We start from the raw sequence: 20,644 nt of genomic DNA on the forward strand, positions 1-20,644 counted from the left end.
GCGTGTTCAATAAATCAACATTTTACAAACTCATTTAATGAAATTAATGGGGATATGGGAACATAGCCATGGATATTCAGTGTAAATAAAAAACATAAATATACTGCAGGGATATTTATTTATGAACAAACTGTGTAATTCAATGAAGATTGAGTGTTAAAGCAATATATTAATGGAAGGTTAGTTAGATGTTAAAATAAAACAATAACAGAATGTTATGCCAACTGCTAGTACGCTCATCTAGAATCTTTCTTGTCTTGTGTCATTACCTTGCATCCTTTTCTTTGCTAATTATCATTTATGTTTTGATTCCATAATGCTGTCATAAAGTCAAATACAGGAAACAATACAAAATATAGTAACAGTGTGAGACTGAGACCATGCATTACATGTAGTTTGTGGGGCAAAGACGTGATAGGAAGAAATTGTATAATGATACTTAAGCTGAATATTTACTGCCTTACATATGCTGAATAAAACAAACCGAGTTGGTTATACAAACACGCATAAATTAAACCAACTCTAGCTTTATATGTAGCAGTTTTATTTTTAATATGCTATTACAGCGTGTTTTCATAACATATATAATTGGTTTTTCCATGTTCAGCAAATAATTGTTTGCATTTATTTTTATGTATATAATTAAATGTGTTAGAGGAGGGTTTAACACCAGCTCTGCCCAACATGATTGAGATGGGAGCAGGAGGATCAACAAGTATTTTTTTCAGGGGTAGTTGGCATGTTGGGATGCAGGGAAGGAGGTAAAACAGTGAGAAAGAAGTTGACACTCTTATCTACCCTCCACTGAAATTAATTCTTATTTTTCAGCCTACAGCAGAACAGATGCGAATTGCACAAATTATTGACACTAGGACAGAAGACCCGAATCTAAAGGACAAGATCAAGCAAGCTATGGACGCGACTCGTAAAACAGAGGATGAAGTCTGTACTGCACTGCATGACTGTGATAATGACCTTGACAGGGCAGTGAATATGCTTCTTGAAGGAATGGGCCAGGTACGTAAACTCTTAATACTCGGTGTAGCTAGATGTGAGAAGAATCATGCCACTAATTGTATTAATTGGTTTCAGTGACTTGTTTTTTTTTAAACTTCAACTTGTGTTCTGGTTGGATTGTTGCAGTGTTTGATAGATGTTTTGAGATGTTTGTGTGTCACAGCTTGAAAGCTACAGAGTACTTCATACTTTCAGTAGAAGCGTTAGCCATCTCTGGTAGACTTCTAATTACCCCATTTCCTCGGTTTTAAGATGCGTCCTTGATTTAGTAATGGGTTTTCAGGGAAAAAAACGCTATGCAGATGCCAACGCATGTAAGATGCATCTGGATTTCGGGAATTTTAAAATGTGGAAATAAGTGTGTTTTAAAATTGAAGTGTTGTACTTAATGACTCATATAATCAGCTGTAGTGTAATTTCTTAAGAGCTATACTGGGATACTGGGAATGACCCGTTCTTCAAGTGCCTGAGCACTGCGGGTCCCAACTTTTTTGTTGGCTCGATCTATAGACATTCGGTAGGACTCCTTGGATGAGGTTAAGAGCCATGCACAGGTTGTTATGCGTTCTTTGCATGAAGCGCATAGCAAGATTGCGTTATGGGCTGGTCATGTCTGAGCTCGTCTGTCGAGTCAGTTCAATTTGAGAACCACTTGATAGATTTGGATGAAATTTGATGTGGAGGTTGTGCTACTTTGCATGACCCCAAACTAGTACTTCTGAATGTTTTATGAGCAATGATAAACTGATTGACGAGGAAAGTCTTGAGGTAGACACTGAGATGCTGTGACCTGGTGGCCAAAATTGGGAAGTACTGAACAAGGTAGATAATACCTCTAAATGCACATTGTAAAGAATGCATATTATGTGTATTCAGGTATGCAATGCACTTCCCAAGCCTGTTGTAGTAGCATTTATGGCTTCTAGTTGGCTGATGGTTTATACATTTTTAATTTACGTAATTTTTGCACTGGACGTGACGACACGCTCTGAACTGAGGTGTACAATGTCGAACATTAATAATTTATTTATGAAACTATGTTTACCATTTCACTGGTAGATATGTGTAATGTGTGCATATGTTTTGACACATCTGAATGAAAGGGGATTGTAATTTAACAAGAATCTGGCTCTGCTTTGCTTGGCGCATGTTTCATTCCCTGACAGTGTCTCGTGCATGAAGATCTTTTGGCCTTCCTAATTTATTTATTCTAACAGGTGAGAGGCTGATTATAGGAGTATTAGTCGCCTTTCCTTTTGGCGCTATTAAATAGCCCCATTTTGACTGTCAGGCAGTTCATGTTATTATTGCACAAAGACATTCCTTGGTGGACAGTTGTGGTCACAGGACTTTCCAACCTGCCAGGAGCCAGCACCTGCACCAAGTGAATATTTTATGGCAATACCTCAATATTTACATTCAGGGCAACTTTGTGAGATTCCAAGTTGATTCTCTTGTCTCTAGAAATAGCTCTAGTTATGTATTAAAAATGTACTGAACAAAAACAAATGTATATTTATATTCTACACATTTGGGAGATTCGCTGCAGTTCATTGCACTTTTGTGTTTTGAAAATGGAATATCACAGATGTTCTTCCATTTCATTGCATTTCTATAGGCATGTCAAATCTGTCGTGTTGTTGTTCATTCAGAATTTCTACAGAAATTGGTGTGAGATTTTAACACGTGATTCTTCACAGCTGTGGTATGGGGGTCATATATCAAACACGTCTTTTAAGTACCCCCATAAAAAGTAATCTGGCGCTGATAGTATGGGGAACATATGCTGGCCATGGCACAGCTCCAAAGTGTGAAGTAATCTGTCCCAGGAAGATTTTTTGTTCTTGCTGTATGGGAAGTTTCTCCATCCTGTTGGAACCACATAGCGTTCATGTTGTCCCATTTGTTGCCGTTCTGGACAGAAATTCCAGGTGATTCTGTAGTGAAGTGCCGTGACTGTCACTTGTATTTTCCTTTGAAAGAATAATAGTCCCAGAGTGCAAAATGATGACAGCATATCAAACGTTGACCTTAGGAGAATGAATGAAGTGTTTAATGGAGTTCATAGGGATTTTGAGTTCTCCAGCAATGGTAGTTTTGCTTCTTTACATCTCCATTGAGAGGAAATTGAGCCTTGTAATTCATGAACAGTTTATTTGCAGTGGCACTGTGTGCTTAAACTCTAAAAAGCTTCTGCAGAACAGCAGACAATTTTATTACTGTTGTTATTCTTGAACAGTGGCCACTTTGTATGGATGAAAGTGAATTTAATGGAAAATTGGTCGTACTTTTGGCTTCAACAAAGGAAGTGATCTCTTACAGCTGTGAATAACAGACATGCAGATCAGTTTTAGACTTTCATGTCCACTGCTTTCAGCATGGTCCCATCCCTGAATTTTTGATAATTCATGCCATTGCCGCATTTTGATCAGTGCATGTAAAAGTGAGCATGCCTCCTTCTATTCTGTAAGATCTGAGGTGTCCTTCATGGTTCCACAGAACATTCTTGTGACTTGTCTAGGTCTAATTCTAGATTTCCATTTAGCTTATCATCAGGATGATCATCTTTGAAGATAGATAAATATCTTTACGTTGGTCAAGGCCTCCTTGTAGGACCATGGTTTCACAGGAGTCCCTGAACCTTTTGAGGGGGTTGGCCATCTCTTTAGGGGTACTTTCTTTGTTTCTGGGCCTTTTAAAAAGGTCTGACATTGCTTTCCATTGCATGGGTGTGACCTTGTGACCTGGTTGCTGCAAGCTTCCATTAAGTTTGATCCAAGCCCTGTTTAAGCTTTCTCCTCATGTTTCCTGGCAATACAGTTCTTTCTGTATGGAGTCTGCCTACCTTGGAGTCTTGTTAGGTCTCCTCTCACACACGTTTGTTGATACTGCTGCTGTGCTATGCCAGAATTGTTGGATCCTTAGGGAGTGATGCTGTGTGATATTGCTGGTAGGTTTCTTTCTGCTGGAGCATTCCACCCTTGGTTAACTCCTCACTTTCTGCGGGTTTGCTGTTTTCACCAACTCCGTGTTCTGGTGTGTGTGTGTGTGTGTTTTCTGTTGAGTTTCTCCTTTTTTGTATGTAGGTATCTCATCGTTAGGAAATTCCTATGCATTGCTTTTGAATTTAGCTGGGGTATCCATTTTGATGCTATGAGTAATAGGAATCCAAATGTCACCACCCATAGTACCCCACGTTAGTGGATGTTACAGTAGGATGCTTTCTGATGGTCCAGTAGCATTTCACCAATTATGTTACCCACTACTGCCTGTCTACTGAACAGTTCCTAACAATGCTAAGAAGATAAAGTCTGGTTCTGAAAATGCTGTTTTGGGTGTGGCATAGCATTTCCCCCATTACCTGACGATTGTATAGGATGCTACATATCTCTGACGTGAAGCACATTTATGTACTTACTATCAGTATTACCAGAATGGCAAGCATTTAGGCTCTTGAAGGGGAAGTAAAATAGTTTTGCCTTGAAGTATTTGGCGTTGCTTCTTCAAAATATGTACCTTTTGTAAGGGCCATTTTGTTTGTAGAATAAAAAAGAATGGGGTGGCTGCATAAATTAGTACTTAGTTTTTGATTGAAACACTAGTGCCAGGCATTCAAAGGTTTACAGAGTTTACATTTTGCATGAAACATTTGTTTATATGTTGTGAGTCAGAATTATGAGTCCAAAATGATGCTATGCTCAGAAGCTAATTGTAAAATTATAAATTTATAGTTTCTTGAAGCCTTGTCATATATACTGAAGCATTTGAAGAAATATAGTAGGTATCGTAAGTTTTTTCCAGAACTTTTATTTCATTATATTTAACTTGTACCCTTCCTGTTCTCAAGATTATAAATATCCCACGAAAGTAATTGTTTATTGTATATTGTAATTGTGATGTTAAATTGGATCTTAACATTTGTTCAGCTCTAATAACAAATCTGAGTTGACCTAATTTTGCTCAAATTAGTATTTTATGTTTTGGGTTTTGTGCAATTTTAGTATAATTTTGAAGATTGTCATCAGATATTAGATCTCATAATTCCAAAATGTAGTTAGATGTCACTTTCTCATGGGGCCTTAGTTCATTCCATATGCGGATTTTGTAAAGTTTTTTCTTCTTTGTGTTGTCATTCCTCTGATGCTGCATATGCTCATATATCACTCCCATGTTGTGCCATAAGCCTCAGCAGCCAACGTCCTCAGTCCGCAGTGGGTCCTCATATGTGACCCAGCACTTTGCAGGAATGTGACTTCTCAGCAGTGAGAAGAACCACTGCCCTATGATATGGACTGCATTGCGCCAATATTTTAGTTATTTTACTGGGGCAACTGTCAACAGTCAGCCGTTGAAACACATCACATGAGAAATTGTTGGCAGAATCGTCACCCAGGATAGAACTATAGAAGTCGTGTCAGTTGTCAAGTGATGTTCAGAGCAGGACATGGCTGTCAGAAGTCATTATGCCACAATGAACTGGAACACCTATGTAAATTCTGATGATTATGAGTACTTCTGTGTACTGAACTTAATTTATCTGGCCTTATCAGTTTAAACAGGATAAAACATCTGTTTTATAGCAGGCCTGCTAGATCTGATACTGGGAGAGATGACAGTTTTAATATGGCAAGTAACAGCTTAAAATGAACCACCCGAATGTCAGTTGCTGATTCTGACAGCGCTTGTGTATATTGAAGGAGTACTTGATATGCAAGTATTTGTGTAAATGTTTCTATGCTTATTTTTTGCTTAGGGTGAATGGGAAACGTTGGTAAAGAAAAAGAAAAATCGGCAACCTAGCACAAAGTCGGAGTCGACTGTAAACAACCAGGATCTTGAGCAGGAAGAATGGGCCCAGGAGAGAGAAGTAAATCCAGAGAGAGAACGAACTCGAGCCAGAGGTGGAGGTCCTCCTCGTATGCGTGGTCGTGGATCATTGGATAATCGTGGTTGTATGTTTGTTCTTCCTCTTTCTTTCTCGCTTTCTTTCCTTCTATGCTTAAAATAATAATATGCAGGGTAATGCTAAAATCAGATCCATTAACGTAAGATAAGAACATTATGACCAAGTGGTTAGTACTCTTGCTTTATGTTTTGGAGGTCCCAGGTTCCAATCTCAACCTGGAGATTGGCTATCCTGACTGAGGTTTTTCATGGTTTTCCTCAGTCCCTCTTGGCATATGCTGGTAATATAGTGTGTTGAAATTAGAGATGTGAAGTTCTTAACTGTTCGTGGTAGCAGTAATGGTCTGTTCTGGTTGTAAGAAAACACCTGTTATTTTGGAAGTTTTTTTTTTTTTTGCGAATCTAATGCAAGTAACTCAGGTGATGATAAAAAACAAATGTTTTTTTAAAATATATTTATTTATTTATTTATTGTGCAAATCATAACAAATCATCAAATAGCAGTTACTGTTATAAAAAATTGGTCTGACCAACAAAAGTAAAACCCTGAAAAGAAGAATTATGAGTGTAGATTCAACAGTTTCTGCTTACATAGCTCACATTTGTAAAACCTGCACCAGTCTGTAAAATAATTCTGCATTCCACTTATGTTTCTTGTAACTGACATTGACATTGACATTTATTAAGTCTCTTGGGTACAGTTTACAATGCTGGACATGACTCCCTGGTCGTATGTCCACTTTTGAATATATTTACATTGGTTTTACAATTTTGCATTCTCTACGTTCATTTTAAACTGTACTGCCATCTCTCTTATTAAATCGAATATGATGAGGTTGGCAGGACGTGCAGCATGCTGGGGGACACGTGTACACAAGGTATTGGTTGGAAGGCCTGAAAGGAGGAGACCGCTGGGAAGACCTGGGTGTAGGTGGAAGGAAACATTATAAGTTGGACCTTACGGAGATAGGAATCGATGGAGTGATCTGGGTGCAGGTGGCTAGGGATAGAGTCTGGTGATGGGCTTTTGTGAACACGGTGATGAACCTTCGGGTTCCATAAAGAAAGTGGGCTATTCTTTGACAATCCAAGTATAGAGTTGGCTTTTCAGAGAATATCCTGTACCGTTGAGTGAGTAAGTGAGTGCTATATTTTGTATTTGATACCCCCAGTTTTTATGATTTATTTTTCCTCATTTCATCACTAATCTTTTCCATTTCTTTTTATACTTGCTTAAATATAGCCAAAACTTTTGCAGTTTGCCATTATCTTTTATTTTAGCTATCTTTATGATTCTAATTTGTGGCTAAATACTTGTGAATCTTCTGTGTATGGGCTCCTCTCTTCAACTTCTGGTTTCCTCACATCTCAGTATGTGGCTCCAGCCTCCTCCTATATTACACATTCCTTGTTCTGTATGTCCTGTAACACCCTTCAACTTTTAACTGAATCCAATGAAGAAATAAAAAAGTTAAGAGAGTTTGAAAAGGGGGTGAGAATTAAAAAAAGTGCAGTCATATATGAACACAACAGTTCAGAGAGGTGAACGAGAGCATGATGCAGTTGGATGGGAGAAGACTGACATTTTTTGGATTAGAAGAGACTAAGTACTGGTGTGCCGAGAACAAGAATTGAGAAAGAGAACGGAACAGATAACAGCTGTCACTTTCAGCTTCTATTGGAGATTAGTGGTACCTTTATGTCATGGTTTACATAATAATCTGTTTCTGCTCCATGTCTATAACAGGTATGGGTGTTACTCCCATCCCTAGTTGAAAGATACCGTTATCACCACCATATCCATTCATTTATACTTTCAGTGCTATGTAATTGAGGCAGTCAGTAAAGCTACGTTAATCAAACCATGAATCAGTCACACCAGATATTTACCATGTTCTTCCAGCTTATGTAGAGAAGTCTCAATGAGCTGGCTTTTTCCTGTTGCTGTTACGGGTTTTGGTGTCATGTAGATTCCCAGGCAGGTGCCAACATTTTGGAGAAACATTGGCATTTACCTGCAAGTCTACGTGACACCAAAATCTGGATTGTCATCTCCACCACCACCACTTCCATGAAAATCTAAAATTTCACGTAGCTGCCTTTGTAACTTTGTGGGTTTGTACTGTTAAGTTTGTATTGTGGTTGGTCTGTTTGGTCTGTTCTAGGGCGTGGTCGAGAAAACAAAGAAAATGAGAAGAACTTGGAGGAGGGTCGTGAAGGGTTTAGGCGGGGTGGCGGGAGGATGATGAATGGACCGGGCAGGTCTGGGAGGGGTGGACGAGGAGGTGGTAGACTTGGTCCACGAACTTTCCAAAACAGAGATAAGGGAGGCTTTCCAAGGTCTATAGAAACTTGGAACAATCCAGGTGCAGATGAAAACACTGGTGAATCCCTCAAAATGGGTAAGTTAATTTATTTTTGTATTATGTTTATGATTTCTCTATACATCGTATTATTTTGTTACTGCGTGGTAGCTTTGTGTTGAAATGGGGCACATTGGACTGCCTTATCTACAAAGGTGTGTTATTACGTCCCAAGTAACAGCAGTGATTTGTGAGCATTGAAATATTAATGGAGATTCTGCATATGTCAGCATCAAAGGGTTATGTGTAATTATTGAAGCTTGAGGTGATTTTATTTGTGTCTTAACCACTGAAATGGCTGCAGCACCTTAGTAATTCTAAACATATGAGTAATAGCATAAGAATTGTACAGTAGAGGTGCTTGGGAAAAATAGTTTATCTGGTGGATTTGAACTTCAGAGTGGAACAAATCTTCGGTATTGAAAGAGAAACTTGTATCCCAGAAATCTAATGTAAGTTAAAAGACTTTCTAGTTAAGATCTTAGCTCATAGATGACATTGGATTTTTATTTTCTCAGTTCTGAGGAGTTAACAAGGGTTCATGTGAGGTGATGAAATGACATTTTGTAATGTTTCATAGATTTTTAATAGAGTGATTGTGGGATAATAATAATAATTACAACAACAATTGTGGCCAACTATTATGCTGAAGAGGTCATAAAATTGATCAAGGATCAGTTTGAAATCAGGATTTTTATTTCATACACCATCAGTGATATTTACATGTGGGGTGTTTTATGGATTTGAAGATTTTGAAGTCTGTTCTGAGTGCTCTGAGAACACAAAGATGCATTTATTAGGGTAATGGAAACCAGGTTTGCATATTTTGCCAATGTTAAGGACTTATGTTAAAAATTTTAACTAGTTGCCATTAAAATGGATGTTAAAAGTTTTGACTAAATGCCATTAAAATGGTAGGCATTACAATCACTGCAGTTCAAACATTCATTTTTGTGACTTTAAATTCCCTGTCATTTCATCCTCTGATTAAAAGTAAAATTAAAGTAAAGCTGTCTCACTATACGCCATGCAGGCTCTTGGAGGGAGAGGCGGTATAGCTCTTACTCATTCTTAACCTGGGCTGTAGGTGGGGGCGAGTGGTTAGCGCCAAGCCCCCGGTTGCGCTTTACCCCGGGAAAGGTTCCCAGTACCCATTAGACAGGAGGCTAGGTGGGCCCCAGAGCTGATCTGGATACAGAGGCTACAGGAAAAATCTTCTGCCCCTGTTGGGGACTGAACCACAGTCGTCCAGCCCATAGTCAGTCACTATATTGACTGTACCTTGTCTCCTCATCCTCAGACCAGTTTGTTTATTGAATTCCGTGGTGTTATATAGCTATGTGCCATTGGTGTCCCTCTTGTCACAAGTTTGTATTATTGATGGTGGGAAATTAAAACTTTAAAGGTGGGGTGTTATGATGTTTCTACTAAGTTTAATGAAAATCCACCCAATAGTTACAAAGTTATTGGTAGAGTGGAGGACGTGTTGACATGATGGTATCTTTCCTTATAAGTAAGGAATGTAAGCCAAAAATCACCCAGTACTGATTTTTATGTGTTCAGCTTTTGGTTTTGTTTGAAAAAAGTTGTGTTTTTTGCTTTGCTATAGATAAGTGGGGTGATGACTTTCCATCACCTGAAGACTGGGATAACGAAGAATACACTGGGTCTCTGGCAGACAGTAAAGTGTTCACTCCAAGTGGTGGAGCACTGGAGCCAATAACAAACTCTGAGCCATTGGTGGTTGAGTCAACTAATCCTGATCTCTCATCTTCGCTGACAGTTCAGAACTTATCGAGTAGTGTGGCATCAAGCTCGAGTCAAATGTCACAGAGTCTAGATCTCCACCAGCCTCCCAGCCAGCTGTCACAAGTGAGTGTGACAGTTTATTTCAAAATTCAAACATTTAAGTGTTGTTGAACCTCAAACTGGAGTAATTAAATCTTAGTAAATATATATATATAATGAAATGCCAAGCATCGGCAAGTTTATGATAATAAAGATTTCTGTCTTTTGGGTTGTTGCGCTGTGTAGTCTGGTTGACCAGACTACACAGCGCAACACCCAGAAGACAAAAATCTTCATGCTCACTGCTGTGAAAACCTCAAATCTTACAAGTTTATGATAATTTCACGTTACCAAAGTGTGTTGTAACTACATATTTTGTATTAATTATGGAATTCAGCGTTACATGAACTTCAATATGGGCATTGAGTTCTGAGGTGCGTACTTGTGATTCGCTCTACAAAGTAAAATGTTTCGTAATGTGTAGTGGAAAATGTTTAATGTCACATTAATTCTTCAGACACCTTTTAGTGCTTCATCCTTAATATATTGAATCACAGATTATGAAAAAGAAATACATTTTTGTTCCTAGGGGATTGAAGATATTCAAAGTGCGGACTAGGCTTCTGCTGGCATGACACTGTGAATCTACATGAAACCTGTAGATGAAATGTTTCATGCCACAGTATATCATATGAAAAATTAGCTACTGTATTTCAGTTCAAAAGGAAATGGTTTGAGACAGTTTTGTGGCAACCAATCACACTGTGTGCCCTGTCATGCATTGCATTATCAGTCTTTTGAAAATACCACTCTGAGTAGAGTAATCACAACATTTCTGTGGGTGATGACCACCAAAACAAGAAAGTGAAGACAGAAATTGAAGGAAAGAGACAATATGTATCAGTGTATGCTATTTTTCATTGGAATACAGTGAAACCTCAATGCATCGTTTTCGGCGGGGGTGGGAAATAAAAACGATGAATGTGGGAAAACGATAGATGCGGGAAAGCATTAAAATTTTTAAAAAAAACAATGTTTCTCTTTCAAAGTTACTTCTTTTTACCAAAAACGTCTTTAATGGACAACTGGTTTGTCGAAACTTTACGTTTTAGACCAAACAGAGCACTTTCCACATTCAAAATGTTTTCCTCGTCACGTTCACTAATATTAAGCGCATAAAAGAACGACTTCACTTTTGCCAATGCTTCCGCAAAACTCGGCACAGCTTCGGGCTTGCATTCATCGTCTTCCTCTTCCTCACCACTCCCATCCCCTTCGCGGACAATAACAGGAAGAATGGAAATACTATTACTACCGAACTCAACGAAACGTAGCTGTAGAAGACCCTGAACCGCTGGAAACGAGATGAACCAGAAGAATGAAAAGTGCCGCCCGCCTTTTCTTTCTACTTATAATAAAAACATTTGTGAAGAAATTCACACTGCACATGCCATCTGGCATCGCTGGAACGAAATATGAGTGCACCCTAATTAAACTCGTAAAATTTCTGATATTGGGCACCGTCATTCTCTCCAACTATCACCCCTGCACCGCTGACCCCTCATTCCAAAAGAATCTGTGCTGGTTGGGCGACATGACAGGTTACCGCTACTGTGTATTCCAAAAACATTGCGCGTCTTTCGGTATTAATTTATCTCAAAACCCAGCATTTTAATTTCTCAGAAACGATCATTGCGGGAAAATTGTGGGCCGGGACTAAGATTTTTTAACGATCAATGCGATAAAACGATAGTTCGAGGAACGATAGAAGCGGGAAAATGTAACATTATTTTATATGGAATGTATCCGGGACCGAACAAAACGGACGATGCATCCGGGAAAACGATAGTTCCGGGTACGATGGATAGAGGTTTCACTGTAGTAGTGGTTAGTATTACAAACCCTGGACAATTGGCCATGTTCATTATGCCAAGAATAATGTTTTTGGAACTCTGTGCGTGCCCACTTCCCACTTGCTCAAGCGATAAGTTAGTTCATCTGCGTAGATCCTGTACACAGTGGTTGCATATCTGTGCTGGTTACTACCATTAAATTCAGAGAGACATGCTGAAAGAAAGACAGCATGCTCTTGTGCCATTACTAATCAGTGTAGTTTTTGTTCAAGTGATGTAGCGCTGAACAGCTACACCTCTTTGTTAGGCCAAGGGTAGTGTTTTTAGAATGCTTCCCTGCTTGCTTGACCTATGATGCAGTTTACCCATTCAGGCTTTATGTCGAGTACTTGTGCAGTAACTCTGCGGGTGATTAACATTACAATGAGAGACAGGTGCTGGACTACTGGTCTTGCTATTTTTTTTCCTTTTTGGAATGCAAAATATTCAGAATATTATTGATAGTCTTTAATGCCCCCCCCTCCCATTTGCTTCAGCAAAGACATAGTTTTACAATGCTGATTATTTTCTCTGTGCCAGATGTAACTGTCTACTACTAAACCTAAATTATTTGAAAGTTTTCTTCCCTGGATTACCTCTACTAGTTCTTTTTCAAGAGCAACACTTCTCCCTACTTCTGAAACCTGTGACAGTAACATGACCGAGACAGTGATGTTAACCTCTTGTAACAATAGTAAAACATTTATATATTTTTTGGTTATTGACATATTTTTGTTTTGTTTTTCTATTCTTTCACTCTCTGAATACTTTCTGGAAAGGTGTTGTTACCTTGAAGATTTCTGTCTTCTGGGTTGTTGCGCTGTGTAGTCTGATAGATGTTAACCAACGTCTCAGAGGTCATACTGCCTCCGTCATCAGGGCGATGACTTTGATTTTTCAAGATTTGCTGAAGCTCCCGCAGACTGTCATGGCATTTCACTGTATATACATTCATACTGTATCAGTATAACTGAGATACACGCTATATATTAAAATTGTTTTGACTTACAATACTAAGGTTAATATGTGAAAGAACTTCCATTAACATAGTCCTGAATTTTGGTCCTGTATTGTAGGCTATTGAGTGAATGACATGCAGTTGTTTGATGTTCTAGTTGTGTTGAAGTTTTATTGAAGTGTAGTGTTGGAGATTTTTTTTCCCCAGTACTATGGACATGAACTTGATTATTGGTATTGTAGTTTGGCATGTCTCTGGTGTGGTTGTAATATGTTCAGTTATTAATTGGATTAAATGTATCCACCTGAACAATAATTATTCCTCACATAACATGATAGTTTGTGCATACTACAAATTTAATATTCTGATGTACGCCCGGCCACAATACAGAACCATGACTCGGGGTACTGTTCCAGCGGAAGTTTAATTGCATTTTAGTATTTAGTATAACTGCCACGGTGGTCTAGCGGTTAGAATGCTGGGCTTGTAATACTGGGGTCCCGGCTTCTGTTCCCGGTGGTGCTCAGATTTACAACTTGTGTTGGACAAGGCCGTGGTCCAGGCATCACAGAGTTTTCCTCCGGGGTTTCTCCGTGGCATCCCAACAATTACTCCACTTTCATAATCATCTCGCAAAAAGGGGGTCACAGCAGGAGCGTTAAATTTCGCGGTCTCGATCGAACCCACGTACTTATGGGTCGTGAATCCTGCTAACCACCAATGCACACCATGCTGAATGGTGTGTACTGGATATGAAAAGAAAAGTGTTTAGTATCAAGACAATTTGACCACTAAGACAACAATATTCTTCACTTAACACTATGTTAATACGCATAGATTTTAGAAATTGTTCTTCATAATAAGAGTTTAATTTAGTAATTTAAGGGATGGATAAGTTCAAATGTGTTTGTATGTATATTGTTATTGTTACAGTAAAGACTATAAGGGAATGCATTAAATAAAAATGGATTTGACTTACTGCTTTAATGACTGTTTTAAGTAATCATAATTGTGATATATTGACTCATTTGTATAGTAGATTAAAATCAAATAGCCTTGGCTTCAGAGTCCAGTTCCTGTTGTGGTTGGACCATTGACTGCAGTCCAGTCAGAGTACCTGAGTCAGCTGACGCAAGCAACAGAAAATTTGAAGTCTGCGGTAGGAATAGGCACTAGCAGCTCTGCAGCTGTGTCGGCTGTATCGTATGGCACATCCAGTAACAGCTATCCAGTTACATCATCAACGGCATATCAACCTCCAAGTCCTCCTTCTGGCTTCACTTCCACTTCAGGTGAGATGGTGTTTGTTACACGTGTTATGACACTGCAGGTTGTCTGTTGTTGAGATTAACCCTTTGCCGCGGAGATTTAAAGTCCGAGCTTGGGGTAATACGTTCTTAGTGTCCCTTTAAATTTTGCTCTAAAATACTATATTTATCATAACTTTGGAACTATATGAGATATAATTAAAAAATTTTCACTGAAATCCTCTTAAAAGATGGTTTTATTATCTTACCTTATAAGATGAACGCCCTGTGTGTGAGCAGTGTAAGGATGTGGATCAGAATTTGAGCTTCGTGTATTTCACCGCCACCACCATTGTCACTCTCATTATCACTATCTCCAGTTGTCACCAACTGTGTATAATTAATGTCTGTTATTGCACTGTCGGTGTCCGAACTATACTCACAGTCACTTTCATCCAAAACTTCTTCTAGAAGTGCACGTCTTTCTGCTTCTGTAAGTACGCGACTAGACGAAGAGACATCCATCATGAGAATGAGAAGGTCAGGATATTATTTTTAGATTCCCAGGTAGAACTCAATGGAATGTGGCGGTGTTGCCATATGTCCACATACAGTTATCTTTTCAGAACAAAGCAGTGCAAACCGCATTCCGCTGGCGTTATTCGTTAAAAAGTTATGGGCTACAAAAATTAAGCTTGCAGCCGACGTACACTGTACCGATATCCACTAGGGGGTATTTATGCCTCACGAATTTTCACGTTCGTCCGCGCGCAGAGGTTAAGAATGCATGAAATTCCACTTTCTATACGTCTGCGTGGTGTGTTGCTTAGTTAAACACCTGAGTCAACGTATGTTTTACCATGTAGGCAGAAAACAGTAAATGTTACAGAAGTTGGTTTTGAAGTTTTCTGAATAGCAGAAATTACTTGGATTTGATTGCAACTTATTTTAGTTTGTTTTGTGACTGTAAAGATGATAGGTAAGAGTTCTTGAATAAATTTTGTCTTATGTTGAAAGCATATGTGTATGTTTTCACATTGCTTGTGATCTTTTGCTGTGCTTATGTGGACGCTGTCTTTGGTAATCCTTGCATAATAGGATCAATGTAATTTACAGTAGTTTTGTATTTTATCTAGATACTGTATGGCATTTTGATTGAGTTTGGAGTACCAAAGGAACTTGTTAGGTTAATTAAGATGTGAATGGATGGGGTATATATTAGAGTACCTATAGGTAACCTTCTGTCAGAGCCATTCCCAGTGCACAATAGCGTAAAACCTAGATGATTTATCCGCAGTGCTTTTTAATTTTGCTCTAGAACATGTTATCAGGAAGGTCGGAGGGAATCAGGAAGTGCTCAAATTGAACGGTGTGCACCAGGTACTTGCCGAGGCTGATAACGTCAAATAGCTGGGGAATGGTGTAGGTACCATGACTAAGAATGCAGAAAGTCCACTGCGGGCTAGCAAGAAAATAGGCCTAGAAGTAAATGTGGACAGAACTAAATACATGGGTATAATACGGGATTAACACCAACAACAACTTATTTATTTTATTTAGTGTTCTTTCTGACGACAGGTCCATATGAACTGGATCCTTCCATCCTTTTCTCGGACTGGGACCTGTTCATATACGTTCTTGGCAAATGACCTATTAATTATAAGTAACACGTCATTTGAAAATGTTTAAAAGTTTAAGTACCTGGGAGCAACAATAACAAATAGAAGTGAGGTCCATGATGAAATTGAGAGTAGAGTACATTCAGTAAACACTTGTTTTTGTTCAGTTTCAAAAAAACTGTTATCATCTCGTTTACTATCCAAAACACCAAAGATCAGGATATATAAAACAATAATTTTGCCTGTTATCTTGTATGGTTGTCAAATGTGGTCTCTTACTTTGAAAGAAGAACATAGATTACAAGTGTTTGAAAACGGGGTGCTTAGGAATATATTTGGACCTAGGAAGGATGGAATATTTGGGGAATTTAGAATATTACATAATGAGGAGATGCATGAATTGTACAGTTACATAGCATAGTGAGGATAGTGAAATCTAGGAGGCTCCAATGGGTTGGACATGAAGGAAGCAAGGGGTGGATACAGAATTTTGGTGGTAAATCATCCTGTAAAATGACCAATGGGTAGACCAAGAAGGAGATGGGAGGATAATATAAGGATGGATCTTAGGGAGATGGGAGGATGATAAATGGATGGAGTTGGCTCAGGATTGTGGTGGGCTTTGGTGTTGTCAGTGTTGGACCTGTGGGTTCTGCAACCAGGAAGTTGGTTGTTCTGTTTTATCTAGGAACATTCAGAATATAAAGGTGTGAAGGAAGCATGTGGAAACTGTGTATTTTGGTATGGATTATTTCCTTTTGATTTCAGTTTGTGTTGTCACACTGTTTTTGAAAGTACATGGGTGAATAAGCATTTAGGACTTAATTCTATTGCAGTGTTGTTATACCATAAAAATAGTAGTCTCTTGTTAAATATTAGTAAAGTAGTGCTGTCCTACATCCCATGGAGGCACTTGGCAGGAGAGGAGGTGTAGCTCCAATTCATTTTTGATGTCTACAGTAGATATGGGCGAGCGCTCAGCATCAAGCCCTGGTTGTGCTTTACCTCTGGGAAAGGGGTCTGTATTACTCATTGGATAGGGGGTTGGGTGTGCCCCAGAGCCGATCTCGACGCAGGGGCTAGAAGAAAAATCCTTTGCCCATGCCAGGGATGAAACTCCAGTTATCCAGCCTGTTAACAGCATGTTAACAGCATGTTAACCATGTATTGACCGAGCTACGACAGGGCATTCTTAAACATTAGTCACGGCATAATACTGTACATAGATGTTTCTTATGCTTATGTAAAAGCCTTGAAAAATCATGAACTGAACAAGAAATATGTGTGTATCTGAACCATGTTATTTCATTGCATGTGGTGGGACACATCTGAAATTTGTAACTACGTGTAAATTTATATTGGGTGAAGTTTAAAAATGATAATTAAATATATATTTATTTATTTATTTATCTTTAAGGGGAGATCAGTTTTTGTGTCCATTGTTGTAATTGCTGGTGAATAATGAACGTGGCTCTGTCCGTGACGCCACTTTCCGCTGTATCAGAATTTGTCAACATAGATGATAAGATGCAGGTCTATTTTGTAGTCTGCATGTATATCAAAGCCCATCCATACCTACTGGCAAATTGATAATTTTTTGTCGGAATCTGATTGTGTTATTTCTAGCTGCTAATAGAAATATTACTTTGTTTCAGCTGCATCATTTTCGACCTCAAATTTTGTTGGCTCTGCAAACAGTTATGGAAACCAAATGCAGGACCAGACTCTGGAATCTTCATCTGTTACAGCCCAATGCCCAACTCAGACATTGCCATCACGACCAAAAACACAGCGACCAAGGGTTCCGCCTCCTTCAAAAGTGAGTATCAAGCATGTAATGGACATTTCCACACATGTTCAGAATGTTTTTTGACCTGTTAATACCTACTTTGCTAGCCACTAAACCATAACGAGCCAAGCCGGAATTACTGCTGTGGAGTGCAGTTGCTGAACATTGGTGTGGCTAATTAAAGTTAGGCCCTGACAGCACCGAAGACATGTTGTGAATGAAGAAGTTTGGTGATGGGGAAGCTGTATTTAGCTAGGACGGTCTTGCAGCAATGGACAACAGTTAGCGTACATATTCAATTCACTGACAACACGTTTCAAAGTATCATCGTCATCTGGCCAATCTTAACTCATATAATGTGCCAGCATTTTTATCGTAAAATATAATTTACATTTTAGTAATTCAAAGGAATTTTACGGTGTAAATAGATCAGTTAGTTGCGTACCAGTATACAGTATATATAAAGAAGGTGAAGTTTTAAAATTCATTATGTCATGGCAATATTTTTGATGAAAATTCTGTGGGGTGCAAGGGGGGTCGCAACACATTATATGAAGGCTGTGTTGTGCCTGTTGGGTGTGTTTTTTATTGGCATATGTTGATGCTTAGATTGGTTGGCCGGTGGAATTATATTGTCAGGTATCTGAGTATGTGACTGTGATGTTATCCGGTACCTGTCTGGTTCTATACGCCTGCACTGTCACTATAAAACCTGAAATCTGATGTTTATATTAGTTATATTTCTTTCTCTGTAATGTATTTTAAACTTTGTTTACCTTCTGTGTATTATGTGCTGTGGATGGATACAGAATTGAGATACAGAAGATAGCTGAAAATATATTGAATAAGCAGTTATGGTACAATAAATTCTTTTTGGGTTACCAGCCAGGTCAGGTGATTGAAAGGCGATAAAACCAACATTTTGAGAACCATCTTTGTCCTCATCCGTCTTCAGTGCCCTGAGGACGAGGATTAAGATGGTTATTGAAACATTGGTTGTTTTCGCTGTTCAACTACCTGACATAGGTGGTAGCTTGATATGAATTTATTATACTTGACGTGAAAGATCCAGATCATACAAACAATTGTGGTCGTCTGAAAAGAGATGGCCTTTGAACTTGGAGTTGGGTGGGGGTTAATTACTCTCCATGACAAAAAAACCAGCATGCTATGAAATATTGCTTGAAGCTTCTTTGGAATGTGCTATACAATGAAAATCAGATACAAGATTTGGAACTTGGAATGTCATGAGTCCCTGCAAGTCCAATTCATTTAAATCAGTAGGATGAGAATAATAAAATGTAGGTTACATTTAATGGAATAGGTCAGATAGGACAAGGGTGATGTTGACCTGGGAGACAAAGAAATGATTGTGTAGAAGATTTAGGTATTGATATGAGAGTAATATTAGAATGGAGGTTAAGGAAATAGGGTATTTAGAAATTCTTTGCTATCAGCTTCTCATGAAAGACTTTACTATAAGGAATGAGTAAGTTAATTTGTTGTTTATATTATGGTTTTTATGTTTGTTGCAGATCCCACAGAGTGCTGTGGAAATGCCTGGTGATGCAATAAACAGCAGTATTGGTTATCTAGATGTTCAGTTTGGAGGTCTTGAGTTTGGTAGTGAAACAAGTTCTTTTGAAACATCATCAGAGCAATCCAAATATCCCAGCAATGTGTCTGGGTCTGTGCTGGATTCACTTCCATCTCCCAGAACTACTTCCAACCTCGATTTGAGTGGAACAAATCAAACGTCTGTTTTAGACACATATTCAGGAACGTCTTCACAGAAGACAAACCAACCAGGCATTGCTTCTGCACTAACACAAAACCAGAAGGTCAGAAAAATATGTGTATATGTTAATCTGAAATGAATGGATAGATTTTAGTGTGGCAGTATCCTGAATGGAAGAATAAATGCTAGTTGTCACGCTCAAATTCTGTGTCTGAAGTATGTGCGGAGTATTTGTCGGTGTGTTAGGATGTACAAAAAGAAGAATTTTACAAACAAATTAAGTCATGAAATCATTGAGAGCATAGGTAATTTTTTCTTTTTTGATTTTGTTATATAGAAATATATTTATGTGTAACACTGCACATAATTAAGTATTGTGGTACCTTGAAGTGTAAATAATTATAATTTTCTCTTTTTTTCGCTGAATTATGAAACTGTGTTGTTCAAATTTTGGTGCCATACATACAAGGAATTAAATTTGCTCTCCTTTGTACGTCATGATTTAATTGGCATTTTTGTACTGCTCTTGTAATATTATTACATGTATTGAAAAAATTCCATTTCTTGAATCTAACAAAAATATCAAACTTTGGGAGCTGCTGGTAGGGTGCGTAGGTTCTGTGGCACTGGCCAGAGGAAGTTCTGATGTCGCTGGTGCCATTTGCAAAGGTCAGTGGTGAAATTATGGCATGTGTCAGAATTGTGGTCTATGCATACATTTCCAAACATGTTTAATGTGTTTATAATCAGTGAAAAGAAAATAGCATAGGTTTGTTAAATGTAAAATAATATTTTGATGCGAAACAGCAAATGCTTGCTTCTACTGTTTCTGATTTGGCTTTTTGTGGCCATGTTCATTTCGAACTGAAGTAGCCTACCACTAGTCAGAAATCTTCGCTGTGTTAGATTCCTTCACAGATGCTGTGCAAAACTTTTTACTGTCAAATTTTTATCTGCAATTATGAGAAGGGAGACATTCCTTACAACTTGCTATACCCATCATAAGATTATATGTAGCTCCCAGCACTTTGGCTGATTCCATTTTGCTTTTATTTTTAGATTCCTCATTTACATTAACCCATTTGATTTCACTTCATTGTGAAGATTGTATTTCTTTATAATAGAACAGCAATGAAATTCATGGATGCATTTGCTTAGTTTTCTTGTTGCTGTATCTGCTAACAACTATTAAAGTCACAACAGAACAAGTATTTTAAAGATGAGTATGGGTGATAAATGCACATACAAACTGCAGTATCGCATAGCGTTCGTTAAGTCCACCCCACGTATGAATTTTGTTATTCATCGTTACCCATCCCTTTCGGCTT

At 38.3% G+C, this 20,644-nt stretch overlaps 1 protein-coding gene across 12 annotated transcripts in view; it reads left to right on the plus strand.

The window, feature by feature from the left end:
• lig (ubiquitin-associated protein-like lingerer) overlaps positions 1-20,644 on the plus strand; it is a 46,066-nt gene that overhangs the window by 6,899 nt on the left and 18,523 nt on the right. For 9 of the 12 annotated variants that reach the window (XM_087349661.1, XM_087349664.1, XM_087349655.1 and 6 more), the window contains 7 exons: positions 829-1,017; positions 5,771-5,969; positions 8,088-8,324; positions 9,895-10,157; positions 13,978-14,215; positions 17,445-17,608; positions 19,114-19,419. In XM_087349661.1, the coding sequence (XP_087205787.1) occupies positions 829-1,017; positions 5,771-5,969; positions 8,088-8,324; positions 9,895-10,157; positions 13,978-14,215; positions 17,445-17,608; positions 19,114-19,419 (1,596 nt within the window). The remainder of the gene's footprint in view (positions 1-828; positions 1,018-5,770; positions 5,970-8,087; positions 8,325-9,894; positions 10,158-13,977; positions 14,216-17,444; positions 17,609-19,113; positions 19,420-20,644) is intronic. The other 3 variants (XM_087349663.1, XM_022075457.2, XM_087349660.1) reach the window with 2 other exon arrangements.

Source organism: Zootermopsis nevadensis, unplaced genomic scaffold (genome assembly GCF_977971745.1).
Source record: "Zootermopsis nevadensis isolate Lab colony 2312 unplaced genomic scaffold, Znev_1.0 Znev_ptg000016l, whole genome shotgun sequence".
NCBI classification, from domain to species: Eukaryota; Metazoa; Arthropoda; class Insecta; order Blattodea; family Termopsidae; genus Zootermopsis; species Zootermopsis nevadensis.